Source organism: Arachis hypogaea, chromosome 5, assembly GCF_003086295.3.
Source record: "Arachis hypogaea cultivar Tifrunner chromosome 5, arahy.Tifrunner.gnm2.J5K5, whole genome shotgun sequence".
Lineage (NCBI taxonomy): Eukaryota > Viridiplantae > Streptophyta > Magnoliopsida > Fabales > Fabaceae > Arachis > Arachis hypogaea.
Window position 1 is genome coordinate 52,799,293 of NC_092040.1, and position 23,758 is coordinate 52,823,050.

Sequence of the window (23,758 nt, forward strand, 5' to 3'; positions counted from 1 at the left end):
TATATCATATTGGCATATATATAGAATGGAGTGAGAGAGAGAGAGAGAAAAAAGTGGTATCTAGTGATGAGAAAAAATGTTGTTATATAAAAAATGAGAGTTTTTAATTATAGCCGTTAAGTCTAAATAAATTACTAAGATTAGACTTTAAAGATTAGAGAAAAAATATGCATAATTAATATGTTTGAAATAAAAAATAAAAAATAATTAATATCCTTGAAATTAGGGAACGAGAGAATAATTATTTTTGAAGTATATTTATAATTTTAAATATTTTTAATTATATTATTTAAATATTTTAATTATATTATTTAAAATATAATTTTGTCTTTTGATTTTCACCTCCTTTGAGGACTATCTCAATTTCACCGTTAATCTCAATTCTAATTCTTCTATAATTTTTTGTCATTTTCTCTTTCAGTTTGCTTATAATTTAATCACAATAAAATCACATAAATAACCAATTATTTTATATTTTTTATTAAGATCATATATTTTTTTTAATACGCAAACAAAGCATAAACAAAGTATAATCATTTGATAATTCATTTATTTAGGGTTATTATTATTCTAATAAGTGACTCATCAATTTATTTCTTTTAGGCATATTTTCAATTGACAGACAAGAGACAATAGAATTGATATGACAACAACAGTACCAAATAAGTTACATGATCCAGTAAATATAGTACAAGAATGAATTCTAGCTTGTGAGGATGAATTGAAGCCTGTGATTGACATGGTATTTGATACCTAGAAGAAGAAAAAATTTTCTATACAAGGTATACTCATCTTGCTGGATTTAGTGTATGCAAGTCATCTGTTACAAAAGATAAGGAAGGCATTGTTAGTTGAAGAAAAAACTTGCCAAATACTAGAAATCTATCTATATATTATAGGAGAGTAGTGGCTGATTGTTCAATCGACAAGTGGTGCGCTGAGTGATTGACACGTGGACAACACCCAAAATTGTAATGTCATATCTATTGAACCTGAAATGAAGAATAAAAAATAATAGTTATTAAATTATCGAATCTCGAAATGAATAAAAAATAATTGTTATTACGATGACAGAAACAGACATTTTATGTCTTTGAGATACAGACTTCACTATAAAAAGGAGCATGCATCTAATGTTCATACCTCTATCTTTCTACACATCACTTCTTCCAGTTTGAAAAAAGTGTCAAAGGCTAGCTGATTGTAGTGTTTCTCCTTTATCAAGCTAACCATGGCTGAATCGTTTGATTTGTTGATGGATGTCAGTCCGAAAAAGCTTGCATGGAACTTTTTGGTCCATGTTGTTCGTTTATGGAAAGCTCCTTGCCGGTACAATCCTAAGGAGATCAATAGTATTGAAATGGTTCTTCAAGATAGTCAGGCAAGTAATATTAATTGAATATAAACTACATGATCTTATACATTCACACATGCATTCCAAACTGAGCTGTATTTACTATCTTACAGGGAGGGAGGATCCAAGCTTCGGTCCCTAAGGCGTTGGTACGTAGATGGAATGATAACATTGATGAGTTCAAGATGTATAAAATGTCAAATTTCATTGTTGTAGACAAGAGAGAAAAAACCAAGACATCTATGAATCGGTGGACCTTAAATTTCTCTCACCGAACTGTGGTGCTCTTGGTGGAGAATCCAACTTTCCCACTTCAAGCGTTTCGATTAACGCAAATTTCAGAGTTGTTGAATGCTGACAGGATCAATGACTCTCAATTAATAGGTGAGGCGAATACATTTACACTTCCTTAGTGTATAACTCATAACTACCTAACAATAAGATGGAAATCGCAGATATTATGGGTGAAGTGGTTGGAAAGGAAGATCCAAAGGAACTCATCACAAGCAAAGGGAAGGAAACGAAGCGTCTAGCTATTTTGGTTGAAGATCTTGAGTAAGTTGTGTTCGTGAATTATAGTGACATAATATAGGTTGTGTTATAATGATAATAAGGGTTAAACCTGTTTAATCACACTGATTTGCAGTAATTATCGTATTGGGTGTGTGTTGTTTGGGGACATGGTTGATCAAATACTACCATACCTAGATGATGGAAGAGTTGAACCATTGATAGTGGTCTTGCAGTTCTTCCGACCGAGTAGATGGAATGGTATGAATCTAAACCCTTTATCCTATACTATATAAATACAATGTACACATTAAGTGATGTCAGAAGTTTTCTCACTATCAGCTTTATAAATAAACAGAGAAAACCTCAGTACAGAGTCATTTCGACATTTCTAAGCTACGCATCAATCCCGATCTCGAGGAGGTTCGCGACTTTCGTGACAGGTTTGATCCACATTTCAATTTCTATAGATTCAAATTTTTTTTAACGGTCAGATGTAGCCAAGCATTAAAAAAATACTTTCGTTGTACCGCGTAGGAGGCTTGCCGCTATACCCTCAAATTTGGTCAGAATTAGTCAAGTCAACACAAACAACTCACATTCTGGGGCAGATGAACTTAAGCGGGGTGATGTGACGGTGAACACAATAGAGGAAGCACTAAACTCAACACAGGTCATACCATCACCTATTTAAATCCACGTTACATGATATGGCATTTACATAAACCCTCATGTATTTGCAGGAAGGCCCTTTGTGGATTGCTGGAACAATTGTGGCAATCAATTCTGGCAAGGATGATTGGTTTTACAAATCATGTAGAAAGTGTCCGAAGAAGGTTGAAACACCAATTGGAAATAGATACGAGTGTGGAAAGTGTGGCCACACTCACGGAAGTGCATCGTTAAGGTTTGTGTTCAGATTTACAATATGTTTTGGATGGACTATGTTATTGCAATTTACTAAGTTGTGCAATTTATATAATAGGTTTAAGGTTGAGGTGATGGCCTATGATGGCACTGGTAGCATAACACTGCTTCTATGGGATCGAGAAACGGTTCAACTATGTGGTAGACAAGCAGAACAGATCAAGGATGAGGAGGTTCATAGTAAATTATAACAAGTATTATGTCATGTACTTTATATAAATGTCAATGAAATAAACTATAACTTTAGACTTTTGTGATTTAATTTCAGGAACTTTATGCTGAAGGATACCCTGCAGCTCTTGAGAGCCTGTTAGAAAGAAAACTTCTTTTTAAGGTGAATGTCAAATCCTCCAACATCAAGCTCTATGACCAGGTGTATACAGTGATGAAGGTCTGCGAGGATGATACAATTTTTGAAATGCATCTCCCAAATAAAACGTTCTCCACTGTAACTGTATGTGCTAAAAGTTTGTAGGTTCCTTGATTATATTGAGACTTTGAGCAGTTTATTTGGCTATAATATCTAAGTAGGAATATCTCCAATATGGTTGTAGGATACCGGGTGCAGTAACTCGGTGGATTTGTCAGCAGCTATGGTTGATATCAACAATCTTAGTGATTCTCAATATTCTGTGGTAACTCTTGTGCTATATACTTTATAGAACTGGTTATTTTGTGTTAAATCTGCAGGAAATTGACAGTTTTTTTTCATGGGACAGGATGTTGTGGAGGATAGTGTTACAAGCCTCAAGTGCAAAACTCCAGCCAAAACAGCTACCATGGTTTTAAAGCAACAAATTCCTATCAACATTGAGAATGAAGAAGAACTGGGGTTTTCAACCAACAAACTTACCCGCAATCGTCGAAAAAGACAGAAGATGCAACTTCATGATAGCAATGAATGAGCTTTATGAAATACTTATTTCAGAGATATCTATAAACTGTTTTTTGCTTAGCTATTATTGTCTTCATGTTTTGATAATGTTCTTATTAGGGTTATTTATATGTAACTAAAATTAGTAATGAGGATTTAGAGTCTTAACAATAGAGATATTGATTAAGATGGATTCTATATGTTTTAATAGTATTGAATGACAACTCAGGCACTGGATTTTTCTTCACGTGGCTGTAATAGTGATTTCATATATTTGTTTTGTGTTAAGTTACATAATAAAATGACTAGCTAAGTAATAGAAAAAAAAGTCTTATTATATGAATAATAATGGATACTTTATACAATAGCAATGGCTATCGCTAAGTCATGCTAGAATCAGACACTATTTTCCATAGGGAAAGGGTCAATACTTGATTAAAGCTAAAGTTTTAATTGAATCATAAACCTCTTTAAGTACATTATCAAACAAGTTTCATTAATAGTCAATGCCAATCATTCTAAATTTGACAAACCAACAAGCTAGATAACAATAACTATCCACATATGAGTATTAAACATTACACATAATTGATGTGATCATAGTTTTGTAGTTGCCAAAAAACCATTAAGCAAAGAATTAGGGAGAATTTGATAGGTATCTAATTATAAGAGAGTGTGTACATATATGCAGAGGTATTAGTGCTAAACTAATCAATTTAGCATTAGCCTATCTTGCAAATTTTGTAAAATATAACCATGATATATGTAACTAATAAAGTGGCATTACAAACACTGTTGCATTTTTTATAAGTGTATACTTATAAGAGAGTGTGACACTTTTATGCAAGGGTGAGAATTTGAGAATCAACTTATCATTTTAATATCTTATGATTGATGTCATTAGTGAAAATATATGACAAAAAGAATTAGTCCATGTTATTGAAGTATTGTAATCAAATAGACGCGAGACATTTTTATATTCACATGAATGCAAAATCAGCAAGTATGCTGGATTTAAACAGATGTAGTGCTAACAATTTTAGCTAAGTTTACAAACCAGAATCTCGATCCTTAATGTAGTGCCAGTTCTAGGTTCAGACTACTAATGCCCACAAAGACCAAAGGAAAAATGTGTCATATACGTCATTTACACATCTAACTATATTAAATTATGTGGAAAGGTCAACTTACATAGGGAGTGAGAAATTATAATTGATGAGATGGATAAAAAAGAAACTTTTTCCATAAAAGTGTTCTATACCAAGCTGTTAAAACCTTATCAGAACTATATAAAGCAGATAAATTGCATCACAAGATCTTTAACATATCTACATTGAGTTGTGTGGCACAAGTTTCCAAGAGGTTTTTAAATGTGACTTTATTTTGGAAACGATGAAGAAATATGTGAACTATTCGGTGAAGTTTATTCATAGTGAAGGAAGAAACAAAATCTTTATCCACACCATAAAATTAAAACAAGTAAACCTTTATTGTCTTTCTTGAGGAAGGGGATAATGTAAGCCAAATTCATGCAAAGTCATAGTGTGAAACACGATGTACAATTTGATCAAAGAAAAACATAACATGGTGTGAAATACGATGTGTATTACGATGTGCAACTGTAAAGGACTTCATTAGGGTTACAATGTGCAACCTTTGTTCTACATATTTTGGAAAAGCGAAAAATTTTAGATTTAGGGTTAACCAGCAAAAACGCTATCAAATTCTTCAAAGGTTGAAAAAATTGTACCCAAATTTTATTATGGACAAAAATGTCTTTTAATAATTTAAAAATACAAAAACAATACCAACAGTAAATATATATTTTCAAAATATGTCTTTGAGATTGAATTTTGATGTAGATTTTCACCAGCATAATTAAAAAAATGAGATATTAGTATTCTTAAGATTTGATAATTTCTTTCTAATTATATAATTTTATGTGATTTATTAAAAGAATTATTAGTTGTTAACCAAAAAATTACAAAAAAATATATACTCAACGAAAAATCACCAATTTTTATGTATAATAATATCTTATTTTTATAATTACGCTTAAAAAAAATTATATCAAATTCAATCTCCAAGGTATTTTTTTAAAATATACATTTACTGTTGGGTATTGTTATTGTGTTTTTAAATTATTTGAACGCATTTTTATTAATAGTATAATTTGAGTATATTTTTGTCAACATTTAATAATAATAATAAATATAATATTAATCAAGACCACCAATATGTTAACTTTTAACGAGAAAATTTTTAGACGAGTCTTCCGAATGGTATTTACTATTTATACGCTTTTTATGAATTTTATATGATGAAAACTGCAATGTAATTATTTAAAATAAGACCATCAACCCCTTCATAAGGTATTATATATTTTATAGTCTATCTAATCATTATTCAACTATTTAAATAAAAAAATAAGCTTGATATTTAATAACATTGTTACTGGCAACAACCACTATCAAATTTGTTAGTTAAACAGATACATATGTACATGGATAGAAATACACAATTCTTTGTATTTTTAAAGAGTGTTAACTAAATTAAAAACGTTATATATTATGAGCCCAAAGAGTTTTTTTTTTTACAAGTTAATATTATAGTTTAGTAGAAAAAATAATCACCAATATAATCTTAAACCGAAAAAATTTTCTAACTGAATGGTATCCTAATATTATATAATTTTTGGCAGAACTTATTTATTTATCTATATATATATATATATATATATATCTAAAATTTTGTTATTTGGTGATACTAAATTTTATAATTTTCTTTCACACATGAGTTAATTAAATCGTTTCATTATTTTAACTTGGGGTCAAATCTAATTTTTTTATGGGGGTATATATATGCACACATTTACTGTCTAACATTTTTTAAGAATGATAGTATGGGCACTTGATCCCACAAAAATTCACATAGATGCATAATTAATTTTAATATATCTTTAAATTGTATCCCAAGTAAAGGTTGTTTCTTAAAAAAAGTGATAATACCATGAATGGTTAACCGATTTAGACCACTTATCTGTAAATTCGAAAGTGGACAACAGTTGGATTCAATTAGATTTATATGTGGTAGCAGGTAAAGCAAAATCTCTATCACACATATAGGAGAAAATATGCATACAATGATAAAAATGTCACCCGTCTACAACTATCAAAGGACGTGATTAAAGCTGCCTTAATGTTTTAGTGAAATGCAGGACTTTGTTCAAAGTCGGTTTCTTTGGGAAACGATTAAAGAAAGCCTGGACTATCCTGAGAGTTTAAATGATGGTTAAGGTAATAGTAGATAGGGTGGCTCATTTTGACACACATCAAGAGCCTCACCATTTTAAATCAACGCTGATCAGATACGCTGCACTTAAATCTGAGGTATCAACTTGACACATCATAAGATATTTCAAAGTGACTAAAGCTCAAAATGGTGAAGTAGGATTGAAATGAAGCATTTTTTTTCTGAAAGATTTCAATTAAATAAACGAGTTGAATGCAGTGAGTTGGCATAGTCTGAATTGGACAAAATGGCACACATTCTTATAATATAACATGATAAATAAAGATGAATACTTCATCGTAAATCTGTCAAATTTAAGCAATTATCTGTATATTTATCCCCATCTTTGTTTACATGGGGTTCTGTTCAAACAAGACTGCTATTACCTTTTTTGAAAAGAGACTTTGTCCAAGCCAAAATTATGCAAACTAATGATGTGAAACACAATTAGTGCATTGACCCAGTAAAACCATAAGGACCATCGAAAAAAATGCAATGTTGATATGTTCCCAGGATTTGCATTAATTCACTAACAAGGAGAAGGCAAAAATGCATTTTATCGGGAATATAGCAGCAGGCAATATTTAAATAAATATAAAAAAAACTCAACATAAAGTAGGACATTGCAACATAAGATAATGTAGCACCTTATGAATCATACCTGTTGAGGTATGTAGTCAAATAAGTTATCATTTCTATTTGTGCAACTGTAAAAGAATAAAGAGGTGTGTGATCTCTATTTTTGTATTTAGATACTTTTAAGAGATAAATATAAATTGTGGATCATGATTAACAAGGCATACAATACAGTCGGGCTTTCAGTTACATGAGAAGACTTAACATTATAAAACATATTCCACTAAAAAATTATTTCTCATACCAAGTTATAAAACCAGTAATGGTGAACCTTATCTAGCAAATGCCAATAATATCCAATGGTCATTCAATTATGATGCAATAACATATAATACACAATGGGTATGACACATACATAGGCTAATGACACATAGAATGAAAAACAGGTCACCAATCTATTGAAAGAACTTGATTAAAGATTTCGTGATTGATTAACCAAATATAAGACTCATTGGAGAACTTATTCACAATCATAGGTTCTAAGGTGCTGCTTCCAATACACTCTTAGCAGTTTCTAATAGAAGGAGTTTAGGTGCCGAAAGAGTGCCCAAGAGAGAAGACTTATAGTTAAATACTTTAATTAGCTAATGTCCCTAATATCCAATGGTCATTAAATTATGATGCAGTAACATGTAATGCAAAATGATTATCACACATGCATAGGGTAACGACACATATAGAGAATGATAAAAATCTCATCAATATAAAGAACTTTTTTAAAGTTTTCTTGATGGATTAATTAAATGCAAGACTCATGGCACAAGTCATACACAAAATTAGGTACTACTCTGTTGCTTCCAATACATCCTTAGCAGTTTCTAAAAGAAGTATATGAGGTGCCCCAAATAGTGCACAAATGACAAAAAGTGTAGATAAATACTTTTACCCATTAATGTTACTAATATCCAATGGTCATTAGATTTGCATGGATGATAAAGCAATTGGCCTGTGTTTATTAAGGTAATCACAAAGCAATGTCTATTCATGCATAGAGTCAATATAATCTTATTTAAATATTTAATATAAATATCTTATTTTGCAGTTTGTTGTCTTACCCATTGCATGACACCTTCTAGATGTCAATATAAGCTATTGATATTCTCATTCAAAACATATATATGTCATGAGTTGTGAGAAAGGTTACAAGAACCATAATTTCTACTCAAAAACACTAAGAGCCATTAGCGGCTCCGTAATAAACTGTATATCTAGAATGAGTGACACTCCACCCAATATGAAAAAACTTCCACACCTTAGTGAGGATCTTATCTGGAAGATCATGGTGAAGGCAGATCCTAAGACAGTTGGACAGTGCAGAACGCTAAGCAAGGGTTGGAATTTCAGGCTGTGTACTAATTTGTTCGTGAAGGCAAACTATAAGGAAAACAAAGATCGAAGCAAGAGTGTGATCGTAGGCATTGGCTATCCCCCAGGTGATTACAACTCGATTTGGTTCGTTCGAGCGTATCTTCATTCGGGTCGCCAGGTTCAGTTCAATGTCCCAATGGATGCTAACCAATATGGCTTATATTCAGTCATTGGGTCTGAGAACGGAATCATATGCATAAAGATCTCATTGGGTGGCCTTAATTCTCGGCTTCTTGTATGGAATCCAGTATCGGATAAGAGGCGGTACGTAACCGATGAAGCAAGCAAGCATTCCGCTCATGCCGTTTCTCTATATGCGTTTGGTTTTTTGGAGGACGAAATCGAGTACCGTATTGTGCATGTCTACAAGCGTGCATTTAGACAAAGAAATATGTCATGGTCTCTTTACACTTCATTTGAACGAGAATGGACTCATTCCGGTATGTTTAAGAGTGATGTCCAGAAACTTGGGCCCAAATATATAGTGCACAATGGGATAGTCTATTGGATTGGGTGGCAGGGAGCTAATTTCTTTGAGCCAGCATCCATAGTCACGTTCAACCTCCGCATCCAGATGTTCCATGAGGCAAAGATCCCCCCAGACGTGCCATCTGATTACAACTCACTAACTTACTTCAACGATGGTGTCGGGTATATTTCATACCGTAATCTTGCATTCAGCAGGCAAGTCCTGGTCTGGCAAATGAAAAGAAATGGTGATCACAGCATCCATTGGGAGAGGATGATTAGAGTTTCTGGTCTTGGAATCCCATACACTCCTTCATTGTTCTTAGGCAATGACATAATAACAGTCATGGAGTGCAGAGACGGGTCAGGAAGTGCAAATGATGCCGTGCGAACAGACTTCCTGATTTCGAGGCTAAAATATATGGAATCAAGAAGGGAGCATTTGGTTCAACGCACATGGCAGGAACATGTTAACGTGAAGACAATTACAATGCATTCAGATGGGCTATACATGGTTTAGAGTTCTATGATCAATTTAGATGATCTTCCTGAGTTTTAAATGCAATTTATTTTGTTTAGTTTGCTTATTTAGACAATAGGGTAGAATATATGTAGTTAGATCCCTTGTGTTTCAATATAACCATCTATTGGGTTCGTTTTGATTTTGAAAGAGTTATCAATGTTAGTTTGTTAATCAATGTTATGCACTCTTCTAAATTTTGTAACAACTTAAAGGTTTAGGGTTTACAGGTTTCTTTATCATTTTATTTTTGATATTAAAGTAGTAGTATTAGTTGTAGCAGGTAATATATATGGTTAACTTCCTATATATACCCATTTGTATATACTTAATTTTTACATATTTATCTGTAAATTTATTAAGACATGCCACCTTAATTTAATATCCCTAATACTAAGTTGATAATGGTTATCTATTATCAATAATAAATACATTACCTAGATCTAACTAAACAGAATTGATTGATTACACTAATATCATTTTAACATAAAAAGTATATTCGGCTCATAAACAAGTTATCATATACTGGACTTTATAAATTTTGTATATGACATATTCACACCCAAGGCTAAGAACGACTTTAAACTACGGTTTGTAGACATGTACAATAACTAGGCCTTATAAGTACGATACTTGGGTTTTATAGAAAGAAATCATTGGCTGTGGATGATTTGAAAAACAGATAATATATTATGGATCATCTTTAAAAAGAAAGTTAGGATGCCTTGTGGAGGTGTGTTTAGTAATAGGTTGCTAAAATTAGTCTGACTTAATGACTATAAAAAAGATACTACATAATTCATAATATATACCAATGATAGCTATTACTAGGGTAGTAAAAAAATGATTTATAATTATATATCATATGAATTTAGTCTTACAGCATGGTATTTAACCGGTTTATATCAATAAAGGTTTAATATCATGATAGATGTGGAATAAAGTAGTAACAATGAGGCCAATCAATGAACAATATAGTATTTTAAATTTTCACATAGGTTTGTAAGACCAACTTAACCGTATTAAAATTACCTGGCACACCCACACAACCATTATTACCAGTTAATTGTTACAGATACCAAAGCATAGCATGTGAAGAGAAAGAGAGATAAAAAAAAACTAGACACAAGTGGAGCCTTCCACGGCAAAAGTCCTCAACAGTTAAAGCTGGGGAAGAAAACCTAACGCAATACAATCATCACAAGGACTAAATGCAGATATAGTTATGAGCGGAAGGCTACTAAAAGATATCCCACTGAACTCAAGGTCAAAAGGTATAAGTAAATGTAGATTTATTTTTCATAATGAGTTTTAGAATAGAAAGTCAAAATATCTTGGTTCCATTTAGGTTAGTACGAATGGAACAAAGTTTAGTGTATACAGATCGAAGTATAATGATTTCTAACATAAATAAGACATGGTTTCTAGCATACATGTTTCTTTTGCTTATATTCTCTATGTTTGGAATATTAACAATCCTGTTTAATCTGAAATGTGCAGAGATGGAGGAAAGAAACACGCTTAAAAATAAGAGAAAGGTTGATCAATTTTGTATGAATGAATGGTCAAGCAACAGTGAAATTCAAGGTACGAAATATGGATAACATGCTTTCATTTAACATAATATAAACGAACTTATTTTCATCACAGTTGGAAAATAGCTTATCCACAATAAGGTAAATTTCAGTTATAGTGTGTATACCACTACAAGAGTACCTTGAATATCTCTAAATAGTTGTATAAAATGGTGTTATAAGTGAGAAAGGTAACAAAGGTATCATGGCAGGGACTTTGTCATCAACATTATTATCGGTTGACTGGAGTCAGCCAGTTGATGATATGCAATGCAACAAAGGGGTTCAGATTAGCTCTAGCAGTACCATTGGCAACTTTAGGTATTTTACCGAGAATAACAATCTACAAAACGATGAGATCCGGGAAAGCTTGGCAACAAAACCATATGTTCTAGCAGATATAACTAACACAGGTAATCTTATATTTTAGCAAAATAGAAATCAAAATCTTACTTAGATTATGGATAGGTAAACTAGAAAAGATCTTTATATGACAGATACTGCAAGACATGCTAGGATGGAACGAGCTAACAAGCTAGCCAAGAAAAAACAACGTGCAATAGAACATATACCTCAAGGTAAAGCCTGAATAAATAATGCTTTATTTCAGCTCTTGCTGCTATCCAATTATTAATGTGCAAATTGTGATCTAATTGTAAATCTGTGTGAATGGTGTGGGAAGGGATCTAACTGAAAACAGTTTCTGAAAAAATTATATGTATAGACCCAACTTGAGTTACATAACTATATACAAAGTGCAATAATAATTAATTTAATTTGTTCTTAAATCACTATAAGGTAATTATTGTTCACTTATGCCAAGTGTATTTTACTATTGCTTAGCGGCAAATTCAGCTATAGATTGTGTCATCACAGGGAATGTAACAGCTACTCTAGCAGATTGCACACTCTATCCAAGTATTGTTATGCAAACCATGAAGAGGGATGAATACAGTAACTTACAAAACAACCAAAAATGGATATTGTTGCCATCAAATCTAACAACACAAGACAATTTAAGAAGTATAGGTAATGGACTAATAGTAACAAACTACACATCCGACTAATTTATGCATTCTAAATATAGTAATTTAGCAAACATCTTTCATTGACAGACAATGCTAGGCATGCTAGGATGGAACGAGCGAACAAGCTAGCAAAGAAAAGACAATATATGGGAACGTCTTCCCCACAAGGTAGGAATTATAGAAAGTATGTTGTAGAATAACTTGCTTATTCCACTTGAGTTATAATAGGTACAGTTCAGAGTTACTATATATGAATCTGTGTCGCAACTTAGTCTGAGTTATCTTTTTTGTATTAATTTATATGTTTTCTAACATGATAAAATTTGTAGTTGAGTTGGTTAACATTCAGAAGCAAAGGTTGATTGTGAATAAGGAAAACAACATATGTTCAAATGAAAATCAAGTGAATTGTGCTCCCAGAAATGGCCCATTTAAAGGTCAGTTTTATTTAATTATGGTCTATATATATAGGCTTGATACACAAATGGTAATCGAATTAGCTAATGAATCATACCAACTAACAAGTACTGTAAGATAAATGCAAATCAAAGTTATATAACTTATCAAATTTGTATGTAAACGAAGGTAGTAACCTTGGTCTCCATCCTTGGCCGATCATTCTTTCTCTCAATTTCCCCTTTCACCTATGCCTCCCACAGAGACACTGACTTTGTGCCTTCCAACTCTTCCCAATTTGCCATTTTTTACCACTCTGCTCAATCTTACCGCATTAGCATATGTCTATATGTTAGAAAATAATTAGACTTGATGTCCAAATACATACCACGGAAATCCTTGAATATTTAGGAAATAGCTTCCAATTAAATAGCTTGATCCACCTTCTCATAGTTATCATTTGTAGTGTATTATAAGATTTGTGGCAGTGTACCCAACTGGATCAAAATATCATAATTAGGGAGCACCCAAAATACATGTTATATTCAGTAAAATAGAAGACATGATTATTCAACAAATACTAAGCTAAAGTTATAAATCAGTCGTGCTTAAATTAAAAAAAAAAAACTTATGGAACCCACACAAACATTCAATTCAAATGCCAACATAGTTGAAAGATTTTGTTCAAAGTGATAGTTTTCATACTAGATAATATCAAATAAGACTAGATAAGATCAAAATATTATTCTACTACATTAATCAGCAGCCATGGGTTGCAACACTACTAAACGCAAAGAAATTCCACAATAGATAAGCTGCACATACTGTGAAAATTCATGAACAATTAGGAAATAGCTTCCAACCAAGCACAGAATCCATGCTAATGCTAAAATATACAAATCATACAAAGAGTATATGAATCTGTATAACAGTAAAAACTTACAGTAACCTATTTTACTTCATCAACCGAAAAAATTGTTCTATAGCACAAGTTTTCTGTCATAAAAGTAGGTGGGATCTGTGAATGGGTGAGTATCTTGAATAAAATTAGTACCCACTTTTATGTACTCATTTAAGAATCCGTCTATCATCTACTCTAGAGAGGTCAATCCCTTCAATTCATGAATCAATATATGATTCAGATTCACAGAGTCAGTGAGTGTTATCCTGTATTCATTTTGTACCAACTTTAAAGATGATATTTATTGAAGTCAAACATTTATACTAAGATGATATATATAAGTCAAACATTTATACTAAGGTTCACAACAACCCAAGATTAGATAATTGTAAGAAATATTTTAAATATAACAGTGTAGCAAATAAGTTATTTTTTTAAGTGTTTTTACTCCTCCCTTATATAAATTAATTCTATCCTCCCTTAACAGAAACCCGGGAATATTTAACCGACACCTTCGAAAAAGAGAAAAAAAATTGGCAGGACTGAAGTAATTAATCTCCAACACTTTGAAGCATCCATTGAAAGTTGAAACTTTTACTAAGTTTTCTAGATTCATAAAGTCATAGCATTAACCTGAAGGATGGTATCAGTTCCATATTCTTTTCTCCACCTTAACATGTCTTCCCACATTTGAATAGTCTTCTCAATGTCAAAGTCCTTTGCTTTCAGAAACCTACCACAGCCATAGTTAGCAATTTTTACATTCAGCTTGATCCACTGTTCCATAGTTAGCAGTTGTAGTTTATTACAAGATTTGATTGAGTATACCCAATTGGATCAAAACATGATAATCAAGGAGCACCTAAATACATGTGAATATATGTATAATAATAAATAAATGATGAACTAAGTTAAAGTTATAAACCAATTAAGCTTAAATTCAAGTATATATATTCTTATGGAACCCGCAGAAACAACCAATTCAAATGCCATCATGGTTGGGAGATTGTATTCGAAGTTATAGTTATCATACTAGCTAATATCAAAGAAGACTAGATAAGAAAAAAATGTAATCCTTAACACAGACATAGTTACTGTCGATGTGTTTGTATGCTTAAATGGTCTTATTCATTAATTAGGAATTATATCTAATAGCAAACTACCATGAAGTTTCCAGCTAGAAATATATGCTTAAATGGTCAATCTTACCGCATTAGCATATGTCTATATGTAAATCTCGAAGCCCTTGGAGATATTAACTCTGTGCCCTTTAACTCTACCCAAGTTGCCAGCTTCAACGACTCCGCTCAATATGTCCGATCTGCATTTGCCTACATTAATATGCGAAACTATAAGGCCTACGCCTTAATCTTTGTTTGTGGAATAAAACTTCAAAATCATGAAAACTACTAAATTCATATATGAGGTTTAAAAGTTACAACCAGAGAATTTAAACCCCCTAAATACTAAATAGATATAGAATATATGACACTTAAGCATTGATGTATGGTCCTAAACTCAATATCAACCAAGATTAGTTTATTATATGTGTTAGATATTTTTGTCATATCCGTTTATAAATAATGAAGAACCGCTTTTTGCCCCATTGTAAAATGGATGCAGAGCAGTCAAGGACTCGCAAAATAGGAATCACTGTCATACATCGACAAGAAAATAACAAAGGTACGATATTAAATGGCTATGAATTTCACTATCCAAAAACTGAATAGTTTACAAGTTCACTTAACTACAAAATTTAAGCCATTCTTAGCAATATACATCAGAATTAGGGAAAGATATTTAATAATATATATTAAATTTTGTCAAAGCCGTTCTAATAATGAAATGATCTTCCAATGCATGACATAGGTGGAAGGGCTTCAACAAGGGATGCTAGAGTTGCCAGTTGTAAGGAGCAGGCAAGCAAGGGTATGTTGAGAGATATTCAAAGGATCAATTTATTATTAAAACTGCAAATTATATTTATGCATGTAATTAATGGATTTTTCCGTTCATGTTAATATTGAAATTTTAGAGTATTTGCACATGGGAGATGCAATGTATATATGCGAACACTGCTTTGCCCTTTTTTGGTACGATGAAAGGATAAACAAAAGTTATAACACAGACCAACCAAAATTTACGATGTGTTGTAAAGGAGGTCAAGTCCAACTGCCACACCTACCAGAAGCACCAAAAGTTTTGTATGAGTTGTTGTTCAATAATAACCCCAAGAGCAAGCATTTTCGTGATAACATCAGGTCATATAATAGCATGTTTCAATTCACTTCAATGGGTGCCAAAATAGACCGCGGTATAAATACTTCTAGAGGTCCACCTACATTCATTCTTTGTGGCGAAAACTACCATCTAATAGGTAGCCTAATTCCACCAGAAGGGAATAATGCGAAATTTGCCCAATTATACATAGTTGATTCACAAAATGAGGTGCACAACCGGATGTCAGCTATCAGGCAAGTATCTATAACCTTTTTATTTTACTTAAAATATTTTCAAGGGTTTAGATCAAACTAATTAACCTTATATAATTGAGCGTTGTTTAAAAAACTTGACATTATTTAAAACATGCAGGGGTGAAGATAACAAAAACATAGATGAAGACATTGTAAGAGATCTTAAGAAGATGCTGGATGAAAAGAATGTGTTGGTGAAGGCATTCCGCATGGTTAGGGATTCAATGGGCAAAGAATCAAATTCAACAATTAAACTTAGACTATTGGGAAAAAGGGGAAAGGATGGTAGAAGATATAACTTACCATCAACAGATGAGGTTGCTGCATTGATTGTCGGTGATTTTGACATTGACAAGACAGACAGAGACATTGTTGTGGAGACACAGAGCGGAAGATTACAAAGGATTAATCAACTCAATCCAGCATATCTGGGATTACAATATCCCCTGCTATTTCCTTATGGCGAGGATGGATACAAGGAAGATATACCGCTAAACAAAAGACACCATAACCGTGGTAAAGGACGACAGGAGGTGTCGATGAGAGAATTTTTTGCTTTTCGTATACAAGAAAGACTAGCCGACGGATCTCCACTGTTATACTCAAGAAGACTCTTTCAACAGTTTTTGGTTGATGGGTACTCCATGATTGAGTCATCAAGGCTAAACTACATACGCAGTGACCAAGAGAAATTAAGGTGTGAGATGTACAAGGGAGTAAAGGAAGCAGTACTGAATGGAGAAACAACGCCGTCATCATGTGGCAAGCGTATAATATTGCCTTCGTCATTCACAGGTGGACCAAGATACATGATACAAAACTATCAGGATGCAATGGCAATATGTAAGGTTGTTGGTTATCCAGACCTCTTCATAACCTTCACGTGCAATCCGAAGTGGCCTGAGGTTGAAGACTTTTTGAACAATAGAGAGCTGAATCCACAAGATCGACCCGACATTATTTGTAGGGTTTTCAAGGCAAAATTAGATACACTAATTAAAGATGTACGAGCAAACAAAGTTTTTGGTAGAGTTGCTGCAGGTATGTCCAATCAAAACCAATTATGTCATGGTTCAAGTTTCCAATAGCAATAGCTGTAATGTTTTATGTATGATAGTCTATTTGTCATGGATTTGAATTTTTCATTATGAATCTTGCAGTGGTATACACAATCGAATTCCAGAAACGTGGGTTACCACATGCACACATTCTACTATTCTTACACAAGGATGACAAATTTCCCACTGCCGAAGATATTGATAAGATTATATCAGCTGAGATACCCGATAAAAAGATAGACCCGGAATACTTTGATGCAGTCGAAAAGCACATGATGCACGGTCCATGTGGAGTGGCAAGGAAAGATTCACCATGTATGGAAAATTCTAAATGCATTCGACACTTCCCTAAGAAGTTTGTTGAGAATACTACTATCGACGATGATGGGTACCCGGTATACCGACGAAGAGAAGATGGAAAGACTATCAACAAATCAGGAGTCGATCTTGACAATCGTTATGTTGTACCACACAATAGGTTTCTACTCATGAGATATGGTGCCCATATTAATGTTGAGTGGTGTAACCAGTCAAGATCTATTAAGTATTTGTTCAAATATGTGAACAAAGGTCATGACCGTGTAACGGCTTCATTTTATAAAAGTGCTGCAGACAAAGAGAACATGGATGACTATGATGAAGTCAGTATGTACTATGATTGCAGGTATATTTCTCCGTGTGAAGCTGCTTGGAGGATCTTTGGTTACAACATACACTACAGGGATCCCTCGGTTGTTCGTCTAGGATTTCACTTACCCGATGAACAAAACTTGATCTTTAAAGATAATGAAAAGCTCGATGATGTGATCCGAGAAGCATCTGTTAAGGAGTCTATGTTTCTCGGTTGGTTTCAAGCCAACAAGATCTACTCAGAAGCAAGGTCGCTCACTTTTGCAGAATTTCCTACACATTTTGTGTGGAAGGCAAAGGAAAGGGTGTGGTTGCCTCGGAAGAGCCATGCTGTAATTGGAAGAATCTTCTTTGTGCCTCCTGGATCTGGTGAGAGATATTACCTAAGGCTACTACTCAATTGCGTTAGGGGACCAACTTGCTATGAAGACATTCGAACTATAGACGGTGTTGTATACTCATCATTCAAAGATGCATGTTATGCACGTGGTCTTTTAGATGATGATAAGGAATATGTTGAAGCAATAGTGGAAGCAAGTTATTGGGGCTCAGGTACATACTTGAGGAATCTTTTTGCTACATTGTTATTTTCCAATTCAATGGACAGACCCGAACATGTATGGGAAGAAACATGGACTTTATTATGTGATGACATACTTCATAGACAGAGGAGACTACTCGATAATCAAGGTATATATAAACTTTGTGGCATTATAAGAATAGTGTGATTAATTATGACATAAGAATTAACAGCTACATATTTATTGGTAGAAATTTTAAAATACAAGTGTATATCAATTTATGTACAACTAGCTATGGCTTGCTTAAACATATAACTTCATAATTAATAATAAATAGTATGAATAAAGAGGATATGAAAATAAGATTTAATAGACATGGTATTAGATTTATTAGTGATTTGGACTCATTTTATTAGATTCACTTTATTAAAGAAAATAAAATTTCAAAAAATTTGACCAATTGTTTGAAGCAAGGTTTTGCAAGTGTTTACGATTTGAGTTAACAATTTTTTCTTAATCATATACATGATTTGACATATATGTTGCTATTATGTACACAGAGTTAATCCTCACAGAGGCCGAGATCAAAGATTTGACCCTAATGGAGATTGAGAATATACTTAACAAATACAACAAAAGTCTGAAAGATTTTCCACCAATGCCAATGCCAGATACAAACCAATGTAACAATTTATTGTATCCCAATGGCATGAATAGGTTAATTTGCGATGAACTCAGATATGATCGGCAAAAACTAGCTGCAGAGCATGTAACCTACTTAGGACTATTAACTGATGAACAAAAAGAAGTATATAACAAAGTCATCACTGCAGTTCAAACCGGCAAAGGTGGAGTATTTTTCCTTTATGGGTACGGTGGGACAGGAAAAACATTTGTTTGGAAGACACTAGCTTCTGCATTGAGGTCTAGATCACATATTGTTCTAACAGTTGCATCTAGCGGGATAGCATCACTTTTGTTGCCTGGAGGCAGGACAGCTCACTCACGTTTCGCAATACCGCTTAACATAGATGAATTCTCAACATGCAATATTAAGCAAGGGAGTGCACTAGCTGAGCTTTTGATTAAGACAAAGTTGATAATTTGGGATGAGGCACCTATGGTAAATAGATTCTGTATTGAAGCTCTTGATAGGACCATGCGTGACATATTAAGGTTCAATAACAAAGATAGCTTGGAGCAGCCATTTGGAGGCAAGACAATTGTTTTTGGGGGAGATTTTCGCCAAATACTTCCAGTCATCCCGAAAGGGTCTAGGCAAGAAATAGTCAATGCCACTATCAACTCATCATACTTGTGGGATGACTGCAAGCTTTTGACACTTTCAAAGAACATGCGCTTAAAATCAAGTGATTTAAATTCAAGGTCATCTGAGTTGAAAGAATTTGCTGATTGGATACTCAGTATTGGTGATGGCAGCCAAGGGTCACGATCGAATACAGGTGAAAAGGTTGTCATTCCCGATGACATATTGGTTTCCGATTGGGTAGACCCAATTGAAGCAATATGTAGAGTAACTTATCCTGAAAGCTTTTCAGGAAGAAATATTGACCAACAGATTGAAGATCGAGCTATCCTTGCACCAACACTACAGTTAGTTGATGAGATCAACAACTACATGATGAGTTTAAATCCGGCTGAAGCGCAAACATATTTGAGCTCTGATAAGGCATGTCCCACAGAGCCTAATAACGATTTATTGGCTTCAATACACACTCCTGAACTCCTAAACACAATCAAGTGCTCAGGTGTCCCTAACCATGAGTTAACACTAAAAGTTGGAACACCAATTATGCTGTTAAGAAACATTGACCACTCCGCAGGATTGTGCAATGGAACACGATTGGTTGTTACTAAACTTGGAAAACACATAATTGAAGCACGAACGTGTGCGGGCAAGAATAAGGGGCAGAAAGTGTTTATACCAAGGATGACACTAAGTCCTTCTGACCATCGAATACCATTCAAATTCCAACGGAGACAATTTCCTATTATGGTTTCATACGCGATGACTATAAACAAGAGCCAAGGTCAGTCATTATCAAAGGTTGGGTTAATATTGAAGAAACCCGTATTCACACATGGCCAGCTCTATGTTGCTATCTCCAGGGTGACAAATAAGGAAGGACTCAAGATTTTGTTGTGTCATGATGATGATCAAAAGAAAGAAACAGAGAATGTCGTTTTCAAAGAAGTATTCAGAAACATATGTTGAACATTACAAGTATTCCAGGAAAAGATCCAGCAGTCATTGGTTACACAAACGAGGTACTTGCTCCTACCAACTAAGTTGTTGTTTCATGTTACAATTTTCTTAAAAAGCCATTTTAGGTGTAGAGAACTAAACCAGTATACAATCAGTGCCTTTGGCAGGATTTAACCAAAGTAAAACTATTCTGAAAAATATGTTTTGCATTATAGGAACTATATTACCTTTATTGTCCAGCTAGAAGGTTTATTGGGGTGATATGCAATCTGATGTCCTCATTATAGCCCCACCCTAAAGTCAAACAAATGAGTAGTGTTACAAATAATGCCCATCGAGACCCTGTATAACTCTCAGTTAGCTACCGACACAATTTCAGTATAACAAACTAATGACAGTTGGATCTGTGCAATCTAATTTATATACCTCTATAGAACAAATTTAATTTCATTGTACCATCCCTTTGATTAGGAAAATAATTAGACTTGATGTCCAAATACATACCACGGAAATCCTTGAATATTTAGGAAATAGCTTCCAATTAAATAGCTTGATCCACCTTCCCATAGTTATCATTTGTAGTGTATTATAAGATTTGTGGCAGTGTACCCAATTGGATCAAAATATCATAATTAGGGAGCACCCAAAATACATGTTATATTCAGTAAAATAGAAGACATGATTATTCAACAAATACTAAGCTAAAGTTATAAATCAGTCGTGCTTAAATTTAAAAAAAAAAACTTATGGAACCCACACAAACATTCAATTCAAATGCCAACATAGTTGAAAGATTTTGTTCAAAGTGATAGTTTTCATACTAGATAATATCAAATAAGACTAGATAAGAGCAAAATATTATTCTACTACATTAATCAGCAGCCATGGGTTGCAACACTACTAAATGCAAAGGAATTCCATAATAGATAAGCTGCACATACTGTGAAAATTCATGAACAATTAGGAAATAGCTTCCAACCAAGCAAAGAATCCATGCTAATGCTAAAATATACAAATCATACAAAGAGTATATGAATCTGTATAACAGTAAAAACTTACAGTAACCTATTTTACTTCATCAACCGAAAAAATTGTTCTATAGCACAAGTTTTCTGTCATAAAAGTAGGTGGGATCTGTGAATGGGTGAGTATCTTGAATAAAATTAGTACCCACTTTTATGTACTCATTTAAGAATCCGTCTATCATCTACTCTAGAGAGGTCAATCCCTTCAATTCATGAATCAATATATGATTCAGATTCACAGATTCAGTGAGTGTTATCCTGTATTCATTTTGTACCAACTATAAAGATGATATTTATTGAAGTCAAACATTTATACTAAGATGATATATATAAGTCAAACATTTATACTAAGGTTCACAACAACCCAAGATTAGATAATTGTAAGAAATATTTTAAATATAACAGTGTAGCAAATAAGTTATTTTTTTAAGTGTTTTTACTCTTCCCTTATATAAATTAATTCTATCCTCCCTTAACAGAAACCCGGGAATATTTAACCGACACCTTCGAAAAAGAGAAAAAAAATTGGCAGGACTGAAGTAATTAATCTCCAACACTTTGAAGCATCCATTGAAAGTTGAAACTTTTACTAAGTTTTTTAGATTCATAAAGTCATAGCATTAACCTGAAGGATGGTATCAGTTCCATATTCTTTTCTCCACCTTAACATGTCTTCCCACATTTGAATAGTCTTCTCAATGTCAAAGTCCTTTGCTTTCAGAAACCTACCACAGCCATAGTTAGCAATTTTTACATTCAGCTTGATCCACTGTTCCATAGTTAGCAGTTGTAGTTTATTACAAGATTTGATTGAGTATACCCAATTGGATAAAAACATGATAATCAAGGAGCACCTAAATACATGTCAATATATGAATAATAACAGACAAATGATGAACTAAGTTAAAGTTATAAACCAATTAAGCTTGAATTCAAGTATATATATTCTTATGGAACCCGCAGAAACAACCAATTCAAATGCCATCATGGTTGGGAGATTGTATTCGAAGTTATAGTTATCATACTAGCTAATATCAAAGAAGACTAGATAAGAAAAAAATGTAATCCTTAACACAGACATAGTTACTTTCGATGTGTCTGTATGCTTAAATGGTCTTATTCATTAATTAGGAATTATATCTAATAGCAAACTACCATGAAGTTTCCAGCTAGAAATATATGATTTAACTACTAGCAAAATTACATGTACTATATGTATCAGATGGCCGTGGTATACTTACATACATCTCGAACCAAATCTTTTTGAATCGGATTCTACCCATTTCGGCGACCTTTGCCCCAAAGAGCGGATGGAGCGAGCTTCTCTTGGAAATTAAAGTCCCTACCCATTCGGCTACCTTCCACCAACCTTCTCAAAGCGCGGTCATCCCACATGGAAACGCTAACGCAGGAGATTGCAATTCTTGATGCATAAAAAAGTAACAAAGCTTCTGATTTTCTTAAACACTGTCACCGCACCAAGAAATGTCAGCTATCAACGCCAAATACAATCCCATTATGTATTTCATATAAGAAATTATTTAAATGTATTCAGTTGTAGTAGATTTAAAATCAGCAGTTAAACAATCGAAAATTATATTTCTAATATTTAATATGTTTATACTTGAAGACATAGTACCTGATCCCGATCTAGACGTTTCACGAAGACTGGAGCAGTAATGGATTCGACGGAAGGATTCAATCATATTCCAACAGCCATAGAAATCGTCATCTATAGATTAACTAGATCCTAAAAAATTTGTGCCCCCAATATTAACTGTGTGAAGCAACAGTGAGTTAAGCTACAACACCAGACAAATTGAACCTGGCAGCCAGAAGCAAGTGGTGCCAGTACCCTTTTTCCCTTGCTTTTGGTTTTCTGATGCCCATGGTTTTTTTTTTTTTAAGATTATTAGATTGATATGTTTTGTGAAATATTTGGAGAAGAAGACTGTTGTAGTTGGTGGGGGCGGGCG

General features: G+C 33.3%; 3 protein-coding genes across 5 annotated transcripts; all 3 read left to right on the plus strand.

The window, feature by feature from the left end:
• The first annotated feature begins 887 nt into the window (after positions 1-887).
• Positions 888-3,912, plus strand: LOC112801589 (replication protein A 70 kDa DNA-binding subunit C-like). 3 transcript variants are annotated; one of them, XM_029298372.2, is made up of 12 exons: positions 1,300-1,385; positions 1,472-1,503; positions 1,571-1,738; positions 1,810-1,909; positions 2,001-2,125; positions 2,223-2,307; positions 2,402-2,537; positions 2,608-2,771; positions 2,850-2,964; positions 3,060-3,245; positions 3,346-3,426; positions 3,511-3,912. In XM_029298372.2, exons 3-12 carry the CDS (start codon positions 1,597-1,599, stop codon positions 3,694-3,696), a joined length of 1,320 nt encoding a protein of 439 aa, XP_029154205.1. In that variant the 5' UTR covers positions 1,300-1,385; positions 1,472-1,503; positions 1,571-1,596; the 3' UTR covers positions 3,697-3,912. The 3 variants fall into 3 exon arrangements, with proteins under 3 accessions (XP_072093365.1, XP_072093364.1, XP_029154205.1); XM_072237264.1 differs by having other exon boundaries at positions 888-1,385; positions 1,472-1,738; positions 3,323-3,426; XM_072237263.1 differs by having other exon boundaries at positions 888-1,385; positions 1,472-1,738.
• Positions 3,913-8,715: 4,803 nt separating this feature from the next.
• LOC140173204 (uncharacterized) lies at positions 8,716-9,948 on the plus strand. The gene has a single exon (XM_072195963.1). It carries the CDS (start codon positions 8,716-8,718, stop codon positions 9,946-9,948), a length of 1,233 nt encoding a protein of 410 aa, XP_072052064.1.
• Positions 9,949-15,011: 5,063 nt separating this feature from the next.
• Positions 15,012-20,766, plus strand: LOC140173205 (uncharacterized). The gene is made up of 7 exons (XM_072195964.1): positions 15,012-15,221; positions 15,437-15,530; positions 15,717-15,776; positions 15,883-16,321; positions 16,440-17,362; positions 17,482-18,561; positions 19,091-20,766. Exons 1-7 carry the CDS (start codon positions 15,012-15,014, stop codon positions 20,764-20,766), a joined length of 4,482 nt encoding a protein of 1,493 aa, XP_072052065.1.
• The last annotated feature ends 2,992 nt before the right edge of the window (positions 20,767-23,758 follow it).

What these genes read in the sequence shown, in the direction of transcription:
- LOC140173205 (XM_072195964.1), top strand. Translation starts at nt 15,012, where the DNA reads ATGAAGTTTCCAGCTAGAAATATATGCTTAAATGGTCAATCTTACCGC. An exon ending in TAAGGAGCAGGCAAGCAAGG is followed by an intron (nt 15,777 to 15,882) that starts GTATGTTGAGAG and finishes TTGAAATTTTAG; the next exon opens with AGTATTTGCACATGGGAGAT. An exon ending in AGCAAGTTATTGGGGCTCAG is followed by an intron (nt 18,562 to 19,090) that starts GTACATACTTGA and finishes TTATGTACACAG; the next exon opens with AGTTAATCCTCACAGAGGCC.
- LOC140173204 (XM_072195963.1), top strand. Translation starts at nt 8,716, where the DNA reads ATGAGTTGTGAGAAAGGTTACAAGAACCATAATTTCTACTCAAAAACA.
- LOC112801589 (XM_072237263.1), top strand. Translation starts at nt 1,232, where the DNA reads ATGGCTGAATCGTTTGATTTGTTGATGGATGTCAGTCCGAAAAAGCTT. An exon ending in CCGACCGAGTAGATGGAATG is followed by an intron (nt 2,126 to 2,222) that starts GTATGAATCTAA and finishes ATAAATAAACAG; the next exon opens with AGAAAACCTCAGTACAGAGT. An exon ending in AAACGTTCTCCACTGTAACT is followed by an intron (nt 3,246 to 3,345) that starts GTATGTGCTAAA and finishes ATATGGTTGTAG; the next exon opens with GATACCGGGTGCAGTAACTC.